The sequence below is a fragment of the Eublepharis macularius genome, chromosome 12 (assembly GCF_028583425.1).
Source record: "Eublepharis macularius isolate TG4126 chromosome 12, MPM_Emac_v1.0, whole genome shotgun sequence".
In the NCBI taxonomy this organism is placed as follows: Eukaryota; Metazoa; Chordata; class Lepidosauria; order Squamata; family Eublepharidae; genus Eublepharis; species Eublepharis macularius.
In genome coordinates this window covers 50,032,824-50,045,561 of record NC_072801.1, presented here as the reverse complement: position 1 = coordinate 50,045,561, position 12,738 = coordinate 50,032,824, and the positions used below count along the sequence as shown (strand labels likewise).

General features: G+C 42.7%; 1 protein-coding gene across 1 annotated transcript; it reads right to left on the bottom strand.

Moving 5' to 3' along the window:
• Positions 1–6,505: 6,505 nt before the first annotated feature.
• LOC129339164 (olfactory receptor 6F1-like) lies at positions 6,506–7,462 on the bottom strand. The gene has a single exon (XM_054993768.1). The coding sequence runs from the start codon at positions 7,460–7,462 to the stop codon at positions 6,506–6,508; it is 957 nt and encodes a 318-aa protein (XP_054849743.1).
• Between the last annotated feature and the right edge of the window lie 5,276 nt (positions 7,463–12,738).

Below are 12,738 nucleotides of genomic sequence, written 5' to 3'. Positions count from 1 at the left end.
TGAACAAGATGAAGTGTTCCAGTATGGTAGGAGGTTCTTGGATTAGTAGTGTTATCTATTCATCACTGCACACAGCGAATGTCATCCGCTTACCTTTTTGTGGGCCAAACAAGATCAGTCAGTTATTTTGTGATATCCCGCAAATGCTCAAGCTTGCTTGTGCGGACACATTTGTCAATGAAATAGCAATCCTTATATGTGGTGTTGTCTTTGGATTAATCTTCTGTTCTTCAATCACTGTATCCTATGTTCGCATCTTTTCCACAGTCTTAAGAATTCCTTCTTCACAGGGCAAATTCAAAGCTTTTTCCACCTGTATTCCTCACATCATGGTTTTCTGTTTGTTTACGTTTACTGGGATGTTTACATACATGAAGACAAGTTCAGAGTCATCATCCTTTGAGGAAATAATGGCGGCTCTGTTGTATTCCATGGTTTCACCAGTAGCAAACCCAATCATTTACAGTCTGAGAAACAAGGAAATCAGGAAGGCTCTTTTAAAATTGATAAAATTATTTTTGCCTTCAAGGTACCTTTAACAAAGTACAGACAGAGTGAGGGAAAAGGGAGGACAACATTTTCTTACTCAAATTTGCTTTTATGGGGAAAGCAGCATGTATGTGTTTACAGAATCCTCAATAACAATGTTTTCTTGGGTCACACATTTTAAGGGGGAAAGTATGTGTAAAATACTGAATTCTGCAAGTTATTTTTGCTGAGCTTTTGACTCACAAAGTTACATTTTGAAAGCTCCCCTCAAAACTGAATTTTGCAATCCTGTTGTGAAGATCTGGAAGTTTCTAATTTTGAATTGTCATCTGATATGCACAAATCTTTAACAAAAGCCATTAATTTCTTATTATGTATATCCAGGTCTATTGTCTGGTGCAACTAGACAATAAATAAAAAGGTAGCAATTATCTAGAACTTCAGACATCTTTTACATCTGGTGAAAAAGGAAGAAGACCCTATAACTACCCAAAAAGACAATTCTGGAGATTGCAAGACCTGCATGGGCAAAAGATGTGGGATGTAGGTTGTAGTAAGGAGGGGAATTAGATGAGATTGAGTGAAAGAGCTGGCTAGGTTAACCCTCTGTGTTTCCTTCTATGGATTGTGTCATTTTGTTCTGACCAATTTCTTTCTGCTGTGTCATGTGGACCACCAAGGGTTCTCTCAGGGATTAAATTCAGTTATACACTGCTTACAGAAACTGAAGTATAAGTCACTCATGCCGTGGTAAAAATGTTCAAGATATCTGTTTTAGAATAATAAAACAAGAATCAACCAAACATTTTGGCCAGTGTAGTTTCATGGACCCCCAACCCACAGTCCCAGTCCAACCTATTAATATACTATACTGGTTCACCACTGATTTCCAGTTGTACTACAAAGGCTAATTATGTAAAATATTTATGTGTCTGGTGTACTTTGAGTCTGGTCACTTTTTTCATAAAAATTATCACTGCTGGGATGCAATGCCTCCCAGAATTAGTGCTAAAGTTAGCAGTCCCAAAGGATAATTGTTGAGCTTGCACTCTGTGCATGAACAGAATGGGTAAGTGAATCATTTCTGGCTCATGGGTAAAAGTTGAGAGTCAACTGGGGAGAATTCACTAGTGCAGAACCATGCAGTGCCTGTCATGTCTGTGTACAGCCATGCCATGGTTGTATGTTTGTTATATTGCTGGTACCACAATATACTGAAGCTATACTGTGCATTATTACTAAACTGATTTAAAACCCTCTCTCTCTCTGATTATCTGTAACCATATTGCAGACGTTACTTCCTTAGGACCCAGAAAGGGCCTCTCCTGTTATCTTAGATGTGAGTCTTGGCTAACCCTGACCTTGATGTGTCTAGATTCCAGTTTTCTCTCCTGTTCCCAGATGCTGGGAAGTAGGCATTGTATACCTAACACAAAGTCATAACTGATTAGGTTCTCATGGAACTCTTGTAGGCTTGCACGCCAAAACCTGTCATTTGGAGTGCGGGAAAAATCAACTATAACATAGATTCCTTAATCTGAATTGTCACTTCTGTCAAGCTCCATGATAGAGAACAGACCTGAACTGCATAGATCCTAATAAAGCTGATTCTGCTGGAACCAACGTGTGTTCACTGTGGATGGGCTTGAGGGGTTTGGGCTTGGGGAGAATTCACTAGTGCAGAACCATGCAGTGCCATAGAAATGCAGATGACCCTGGCCAGAGGAGGACAATGGACAGGCTAAACCATAAAGCCAAGGCAGCAAAAGGAAGAGTAGACCTTTTGGCAGACAGGAAGAGAAACAGAGTAATTTGGAGTCAAGGTGGAGAGGCACAAAAAAAACACTTCTGAGCTTGTTGAAGAGGGGGTCATTCTATACTGCTGTAGCATAGTGGTGAGGTGGCTGGGCTCTGAGCCAGCACTCTGCTGATTCAACCCCCACTACTGCCATGAACTCTACAGGTGGTCTTGGGTAAGCCATTCCTCCCAGCCTCATCTCCCCAGTTGTATTGTGGGGATAATAATAACACTGATTCTGTTCACCACTCTGTCCAGAAGAGCGGTATAGAAGCATACGGTTGTGGTGGTTGTGGTGGTTGTTACTGTCATCACTAGCTTTGCCATCTGTTGGTCAAAGGGAACCTCTTTCCTTTTTTACCAGCAGAAAAGTTGATTGGATCCGACCCATGATCTAGTAAAAAATGTGGGATGGATCCAAAGATTCAATTTCACTAAGGTGGCTTCCACATTGGGATGGGCTTGTGTGGTTTCCCTGTTACTGGTACAGCTGCCAACAAAGCACAATGGCAATAGGGCTTCCACATGTTGGGTTTCCCTGTAATATCCCTACCTCAGGTCTCTAGCAATTATCACCCAAGCCCCTCCAGTACACCACCGAGGGTAGCACAATTTTTAAAAAGTAGTTCTAGCAAGTTCTCTGAAAGGCTAGCTTTCATTTTTTTAAAAAGGCTCTAACTCCTTTCATTGCGGAGATAAGCTCTTTCTATTATTTCTCTGCAAAGGAAGGAACTAGAGACTTACGTTTAAAAAAATGAATGCCAAGTACTGATTTTGTTAAAAAGTCCCCTACTGGCAAGGGGAGGAAATGACAGCCACAGTAGGGCTGCCAAACCCCTTGCCCTGAGCTTCCCTTGCCTGCTGCCACTCCAAGCAGCAACAGAGGACATCCTCTGAAAGGCTAAGCATATTCAAGACAACTCACTTCCTACCCTGGTGCACCTCCAGAGTGCACTGCTGTGGAGGAAAACCCAAATGAGGCAGCCAGACCTCCAGAGAGTGCACCATGGTGGAAAGCCTGCCCAGGATCAGGCATGGAGCAGATGGCAATGCCTGCCCCCTACCTTCACCCAGCTGGGATCAAGAGCAAAGCAGGTGGCAATGCTCTCCCTGCCCCCGCCTTCACCCAGCTGGTATCAGGATTGGAGCAGCTGGCAGTACCCGCCCCACTTCACTCAGCCAGAATCAGGCATAGAATAGGAGGCAATGTTCATCCCCACTTCACCCAGCAGGGATCAGGCATACAGCAGGAGGCAAGGCAGAATCAGGCGCAGAGTAGGAGGTAATGCCCATCCCTTCTTCACCCAGCAGGGATCAGTAGCAGAACAGGTGGCAATGCTATTCCCCAGCTGTGATCAGAAGCAAAGCAGGTGGCAATGCCTATCTCCTGTTTTCACCCAGCTGAGATCAGGAGCATAGCAGGTGGCAATGCCCACCACTCACATTCAACCAGCTGGGATTAGGAGTGGAGCAGGTGGCAATGCCCACCCTCTGCCTTCACCCAGCTGAGCAAGCCCACAAGCAAAACGCAGAGGGCAATAACAATGAAAAGAATATATGTATATTAAAGATATATTCCAAGAATAGTAAAGTGCATATGCTACATAACCATAAAAAGGAGTAGATATAGTGAAAGCATTAGTCCAAAAAGTACATAGTAAAATAGGTCAGCGGCTGTCACACAATTTCTCTAGTAACTAATAGTCTAACTACCAGTACAGGAGCTGAGTAGAAAATGGGAAGAAGACAGAGTACGGCGTCTCATCATGCCAGGTAAGTATATAATACTTCAAACAAACAATGATAGTCTATTTTTCTTTTTCCTGTCTACAGGTGCTGTAAATATAGGGGTGAAAGGAACCCATGACTTGACAAGGAGCCAGCAAGTGACTTGTTTCGTAGAACCTTTCTCAGGAGTCACAGAAACAATACACCTGAGCTGAAAATAAAAAAAATGTATGATACAATTTAGTACTTTGTTCTACTATAATAATATTCATGAATATGAAACATACAAACACTTATAAACACTTACCAAAAAAGCACCACACTGAGACTCTCTGGTGAGGATGAGGAGGAAAGCAGGTGGCCATGCCCATCCCCAGCATTCACCCAACTGCGATCAGGAGCAGAGCAGGTGGCAATACCCAGCCCCTCTTTTCCCAGCTGGGATCACTAGTGGAGCAGGTGGAAATGCCCTCCCACCGCCTTTACCCAGCTGGGGTCAGGCAGAGAGCAGGTGGCAATGCCTGCTCACCCTTTACCCAGCTGGGATCAGGCACGGAGCAGAGGGAAATACCTGCCGTCCACCTTCACCCAGCTGGGAGCAGGAGGGGAGCAGATGGCAATGCCTGCCTGCCCCCCCCCCACATTCACCCAGCTGGGATCAGGAGTGGAGCAGGTGGCAATGCCCTCCCCCACCTTCACCCAGCTGGAATCAGGTGCCGAGCAGGTGGCAATGCTCGCCATCCCACCTTCACCCAGCTGGTATCAGGAGTGGAGCAGGTGGCAGTACCCACCTCCTTTCACTCAGCTGGGATCAGAAGTGGAGCAGGAGACAATGCCCGCCTCACTTCACTCAGCCAGAATCAGGCATAAAATAGGAGGCAATGCCCGTCCCTTCTTCACCCAGCAGGGCTCAGGAGCGGAACAAGTGGCAATGCCCATCCCCGCTTCACCCAGCAGGGATCAGGCATACAGTAGGAGGCAAGGCCCCTTCACCCAGCTGAGGTCAGGAATGAAGCAGGTGGCAATGCCCACCCCCTTTCACCCAGCCGGGATCAGGTGCCCTCCATTCCCCTGGCCAGGATCAGGCGCAGAACAGGTGGTGATGCCCACTCCCCTTCATTTGGCTGGGATCAGGTGCAGAGGGGGTCAGAGGGGGTGGACATGCCTTCATCTGGCCTGGATCAGTGATGGAGGAGGAGAGAACATCTGCCTGCCCACCCTCCCCTTTTATAGAGCCCATTGTATTTTCCCCACAATGGGCTTTGTTGCTATTTTTTTAAATAAAAGTGGTACTATTGTTTTAATACTTCATTGTGGGAAGGCAGTGGGACCTTCGCTGTGGGAGCAGTACTGGAAGAAAGCATGAAAAGACAACTCAGCATATGCATGTGTCAGAGAGACCATCCCCACAGAATCATCTATATTGATATTTTTGCGTACTTTCCATCAATCACTGCACTGCCTCTGTGGTTCAGGGAGGGTGTTTTGATTCTATTTAATTTTAGGACCTTTTACCTAAGCTACTCCATTATCTGAAAATGTCTTTGTGCTACAAGCAGGCAAAGCCTTTGCTTGAATACACTGGAAGGCAGTGTAGGCTCCAGAGGGAAAGAGGCAGAGGCTAGAAGTTTTCTGCTGTGAAAAGCAGCTGGTCTTCTGTGAAAGTTGAGGGGAAGGAAATATAGCCAGAAGTATCAACATCCTATGCAAACAGGTATAACCAATAAGCTTGCCTTCCCGGTAGGAGACAAATGCAAATGATTTGCTTGCATACTCTGGCAGGCAGGTAGGGCTACATAAATGGTAAGTCAGTGGCCTTCCCAGTATATTTTAGTATCACTGGTATGTGGAAAACACACATAGTCCCTTCCATTCACATGAAGATAAAGTAGAAGGGGTGATATTTAAACTAAACTGTTGGTGGTCCCTTACCTCTCTCCTGTATACTCCATTGAAGAACAATTGAGGAGGTTATCCTGGAAATCAGATGGACTAATTATGAAAATTATAAAAGTATCAGAGTGTAGAATGTAAAGTAGGAGGGTTAATATTTTTTTAAAATGCTTCTTCATTCATAAATAGATCCAACCCTCCCCAGAAAGTAAGAAGCTCACAATCTCTGTACAACAGAGAGTACAGAGGTACTTGTCAATATCTAATAATGCCTTTCTTTAGAAGATCACTGTGTCCCCATCTGAAAATTTCAAATGAAGGCAGGGATTTTGTTTGGTGTTTTAAAATTCTTCTATTTTCTCCATAGAAATGTTTGCCATCTAAGAAGAGTTTACCCACATTGGCTACATTTGTTTTTAATTCCACCCCCCGCCCCCCTGCATCTAGCCTAAGGATTTACAGTGAAATCCTAAGCAGAGTTACTCCCATCTAACCCCATTAATTTCAACAGGCTTAGACTGGTGTAGCTCTGCTTAGGATTTCACTGTTATTCTCCCCAGATTTTCATGGCATTATTTTTATGTTTCTTCTAATCACCTAATACATTTTTCTTTGTCTCCAATGTAACAAATATCTAAAGGCCTCCTTCACATCTTTGTTCCTAAGTGTGTAGATAAAAGGATTCAACAAAGGAGTTACAATTGTGTTCAAGATGTTCACAATTTTGGTCATTTCTACAGATGTCCGTTTAGAAGGTTTGATGTAAAGAAACATGGTAGAGCCATACCATATAATCACAACAGCCAGATGGGAGGAGCATGTGGAAAAGGCTTTTAGACGACCTTTGGCAGTAGCAATGTGCAGTATTGTAGATATGATGTATGTGTAAGAAAGAAAGGTTATCAAACAGGAACCCAAAATGACAAGAATGGCTATTACGAACATTGCCATTTCAACAGCATGGGTGTCGGTACAAGAGAGAACAATCCAGGAATCAATGTGGCAGTAGAAATGGTTAATCTCATTGGGCCCACAAAAGGACAACTTAGAGATCAGAACCGTTGGTGTCATCATAGCAAGGAACCCAAATAGCCAAGAAACAGCAGCCAACTTGCAACTGAGTCTGATATCCATTAGGGTGCTATAGTGCAATGGGTAACAGATGGCCAAATATCGGTCATATGCCATAACGGATAGCAGGAAGAATTCTGTGCATCCAAAGGAATAATTGAAGAACATCTGCAGGATGCAACCAGTGAAAGAGATGCTTCTGCTGACTCCGAGAAAGACAGAAAGGGTCTTAGGCATGATGGCCATCGTGTACCATATTTCCAGGAAAGAGAGGTTGCAAAGGAAAAAGTACATGGGAGTATGAAAATGAGAGTTAGTTGTCACTAGAATGACGATGGTCACATTCCCAATTACAGTCATAATGTGCATGATAAGAAAGCTCATGAAGATGCCCATTTGTACATAGTGAGATCCAGGGAAGCCAAGGAAGACAAATTCCATCATTCTTGTTTTATTTTGTGCTCTTTCATTAAGCTTTCCCATTTGTCCAATGCTATCTGCTGAAGACAAATACTACATTAACACACAGGATTTTTTTCACCATGAACTTATTACCATCTTTTCAATAAAGAAACCACCCTTTTCCAATTGTGAAGCTAGATGGTGTACCAAGACTCATTTTTATAGATTAAGCGGCAGACATGTCATCAACCATGGCCACCACATGAACATTTTCCCTGCTCCTGTTAATGAACTTTTGGCCCAAAGTCTCTTCTTTGAGAAAAGAATACCTAAACGCATGTCAAGGTTGGAAATGCGTACTCCCTCTGTTGATTTTTTTAATGTTTATGTTCTCCTACTGCCACTTATCTTACCATTAATGTCCCCCAATGTCAGAATTAAAATTGCTAGTTTCCTTGGGGCAGAGAGACATCATCTTTTCCTCCATAAAGCATCATTATTGTTGCTATAGAAATAATAAAAGTAGATCTGGGCCGCTCTGTGTATGAGTGCTGTGGTTCTCCTGCATTCCTCTCCATGGCTGCAGCTCTTTCTGGCCCCTGGATGGATGAGTCCCATGGCCACAGAGACCCTATGAAGAGGAACATCCTTCTGGGTTCGTGGGCCTGGAGTCAGAATGGAAAAGGAGTTGGAATTGTTCCTGTTTCCATTTCTGTAAGTGCAGCTCCATCAAGGGGATGAGAGAGTTTTGTGCCCTTTTGCTCCTTCTGGACATGCATGGTGGAATATCACTCCCATAATAAAGAGGTGATAGAGTGGAAGTGAGGAAACTTTCCGTGTCATGTGCTCAGAAGCATGAAAAATAATCAAATCATTTTCACGGGTTCCATATTATTATTGAATATTTATAATGCATCCATAGTATAATGGGATCAAGTAAACAAGGTAATATATTTATATTTTGATCAGCATCAGGAAGGCAGAAATGTTTAAGAAAACATAGAAGACCAACTTGATTTTAATTAATTCCCAGGATAATATTTTAATACCTGAATGTAAAGATTAATGTGATGATTCTGTTTCACGCCAGATTTTCTATTCAGTTAGAGAGAGAGAGAAAAATCTTCCTGTTATGTTTGAACTTCATAAATTGTGATTTTTCTCATTGGAATTCAAGCTTTAAGGTTTGAATGAGTTCCCATCAAGAGGCTGATAGCACCGCACCCCACCCCACCCCACCCCACCCACACACCTCCTGCTTTCTTGAGGGCCAAATTAGATCTTACATTTTTTGTTAAATTGGGTTCCCCCAAAATCAACTAATTTCCCCTGCAGTCGCACAGCAGCTGCAGGAAATGTTGTTTTAAAAATGAGACAGAACCCTTTCCAGCTTATGTTCAAGAGGAACAACAATTATTGCAAAATGTTCAAGCCCACAACTGCCTGGAACTTGGTGAGGTATTTTCATCATTTATATTCACATCAACTTGCTGAGAAGGAAATTTCGGTTGTGGACCCTCACTCAGGAGAATTAGGTTTGGGGCAGCTTAACTATGGGCATCCGGCAAATGTACTATATATACTATTATATGCTCAGTACTCCAAGTGGAGACACATTTCAGAGAAATCACTTACCTGGGTTGATGTCCTTTGCAGGAGTGGATAGCTACAGTATTTTTGTACTGTTTGCTTGGCTTACAAATAGGAAAGCCGTGATGGACACAAAGCAGCAATTTTGCAGAGCAATCTACACACTATTCTACTTTTCATCCCTAAAAAGTGCAATCCTAAGAAGAGTTACTCTAGTCTAAGACCATTGAAATCAATGGGCTTAATTTGGAGTAACTCTTTTTAGGATTACACTGAAAACGTGATATCCTGCACTCCCCAAATCCTTCAGCTAACTTTCAGCATGGTCTGTCTGCTTTCTCATATTGGTTTCTTGCAGAATCTAAATTGCTGCTTTGTTACACATGGAAAAAATCTTCTACCCCCTTCTTTCTAGTTAGGATGGTAGATCACCTCTTCCAAGCTTTCGTGTTTGATTGGCCAGGGCCACTTCCTAACAATTAAGACCAACAGAAGGAAGCCCTATCATTGTTATGAAACATTACCAGACCTTTTAGTCATAGATTTCCTTCAAGCATGCTATATTATACTAAGCCTGTAGGATAGACTGAATGCAGTAAGCAGAATCCAAGCACTCAACAATGCAGACTCTTGCACTGCATTCAGCTTTGTGGGTCATAATTTGTGCATCCCTTCTCCAATACGTCAGTGCTGTAGAAATAAAAAGTTTCAAAAATTAAATGTGCTGTTTATAAATATACGCAGATCTGATAATGCTATTAAGTCCTTAAATTATGAAGTTCCCTTGCTAAAGGGAAAACAAGAAGTAAGCTAGACAAAACAGTACCTTCTACTGGATAAACTGTTGCTTTTAAAAACTGTAAAGCTGAAGCATTTTACAGCACAGAAAGAAGGCAATTAAGGCACTTACCATCTATTTGCTCCTCCATTCCCTTCGAAGAATATGAGAATACCACCTAGGACTACCCTGACCTGGATAGCTCAGGTGAGCCTGATCTTGTCAAATCTCAGAAGCTAAGCAGGGTCAACCTTGGTTAGTAATTGGATGGGAGACCTCCAACAAAGACCAAGGTTGCAGAGGCAGGCAATGGAAAACCACCTCTGTTAGTCTCTTGCCATGAAAACCCCACCAGGGGTTACCATAAGTCAGCTATGACTTGAGGGAACTCTCTACGATCACCACCTAAGATGAGCTAAAACACCCACACATCTATCAACTATTTCACATGTATAGGGTTGGAACCAACAAGTAATTTTGCTCTGTTTTAGCCAATTCCCCACTTTAATTACAGTCTGTTTCACATAGTTTTTGTCAATTTCAGTCCCATAATCCTCATCATACCCTTTTTCCATGTTCAAAGGGAATCCTTCCCCTTTTTCAGCAGTGGAAAAACTAGTTGGATCCAATGCATATTATGTATTTCTGTATATTTGCAACTATTTTGTATTGACTGGATGTCTTACTGGTGCTCAGGTAGAATACTACATGGGCAGGAAAACAATACATTTTATAACTGAGAAACAGGTTGCTGAATGAAAAATAATCATGTAATCATAGCATAAAGTTCCCTTGAGAGATTTCATCTCTAAAGAATTTGTCAGAGAATACACAGCTCCCTTAATCCCAGTTCCAAAAGGTATGCCATGTGCTCAGGGACTGCACAGTTCCACAGAGACTTAAAAATTACCCTGTGGAAGCTTTTGCACAGACATGTCTTAGCTGTGACCAAAAAAAAAAAGAAAGAAAGAAAGAAAAAAGCAAACTGAATTTTTGTATATGTGTATGCAGATCACTCAAACAGTCTGAATTTTAAATAAATTTCCTAAAAATAAAATACTGCATCACAGAAATATGTAGTTTGGGAGTAAATTCCATACTTCTGGTGCCATGCCCAGGAAAGCCCTCTCTTAGGATGCCACCAGTTTAATCACAGAAGGCAGGGGGACCCAAATCAGGGCCTCAGAAGCAGGGCCAATGCAAGGGATTTTGGTACCTAGGCTAGCCACAAGCTGAGCACTCCCCTCAACCAAGCACATGTGGAACTGCCTCAGTTCTGGCACACCCCAGCCTGTTGCATGCCAAGCTCACATGGAATTGGGTGAGCTGGCAGCTGCCCACCGTTCCTTCCGCTGCCTGTTTCATGTGGGCAAGGTGGGGAAGGCAAACGGATGAGTGAGCTGAAGTGGCAGTAGAGGAACTGATGGCTGCCTACTCTCCCTCCAGCTCCCTCCTTGCCTGCTTCCCTCTTTTATGGTATTAGAGGAAGGTGGGTGGGTACGCACATTCTGATAGCCATCACCACTGTCAATCATGGCATGTACCTGTGTGGTAGTTCTGGGATAAGGGCATTGCTCAGGGCTGCTGTTTGCCACTGGAAAACCTCTTTTGCTCCCCCACCACCTCACCCTCTACCACCCTGGGAAATCAGTGGAAGGAACAGCGCTGCTTAGAAGAGCAATCAGGTATGTTCAGGATAATTTTGTATACTTCATGTTGGAAGTATACAATAGTCCATCATTTGTTGTTTGATGGGGTGGATTGAAAGAGAATGCCCTTGATGCTGAGCAGTATCAACCAAACTCTCAATTGTTAGCATGGTACGTTGGGAGAGATGAATGCATTTGTCACCTTTCAATACATTTTATATATCAGCATGGATAAAAACAACAACAATAAAATAGCTGGCCAAGTTTGGAGCCATGGTAGAGTTATGCAAATGATGATAGCAACTAGGGTTGCCTAGCGGTTCCTATCCTAAAATGTTCATGATATAGATTAGTCATTTAAATAAACCAGTTAAACCCAAGTCTTATGTCTTCATTTGGGGAGATGCTGAGGACAAGAGCCAAAGATCATGTGAAACATTGAATTTCTGAGAAATTCCAACCTTTTCCTTTCTCATAAATATCATCAGTATGCAAAGCTTGTGGACTGAATTATTTCAGTGATTAATTTGTGGCTCCACAACTGTTAAAGGTTATTCATGAAGCTACTGATAACTATCGTTGGTCATTGCTTGTAGGTATGCAAGTCTTAAGATGCTCCTCAAGCAAGCTAGGCTAGCTTGAGTTATACACCTAAGCAACCCCAACATGTTCTGTGATAGTAATCCTCAGTTAACATTTTTACACAACTTGTTTACAACACTAGAATACAGGGGGAAAAGAGAAATAGAATTCCCTAGAGCTTTATACTAACTAACAATCATCAAGCATGAATATGGGCATCAAAGACCACATATAATGGCAGGGGTCACATTTCCCCTCTGCTCCCAAAAGCAGAGGAGAAAATTTGACTCATACCATTATATGGGGTTTTGAAGACAAGCGAGTAGTAGAGGAACTTCCACAGAAGCAAGGGATTGTTTTTGAGTTGAAAATTATTTTCAGATGTTGAATTTGAGATTCCCATGTATTGCTTTTCTAGTTTAAAAGAATGGGTAGCTAATCAAAGGAAACCACTTAGCTAATTGGGTTAATATCCACAATATAATATTGGGGAGGGCTGTGGACAAATACCATGATCTTTATCTTAGAATTAAAGGTACAAGTAGTCCCCTGTGCAAGCACCGAGTCATTACTGACCCATGGGGGGACGTCGCATCACGACATTTTCTTGGCAGACTTTTGTTACGGAGTGGTTTGCCATTGCCTTCCCCAGTCATCTACACTTTACCCCCAGGAAACTGGGTACTCATTTTACCAACCTCGGAAGGATGGAAGGCTGAGTCAACCTTGAGCCAGCTACCTGAACCCAGCTTCCGCTG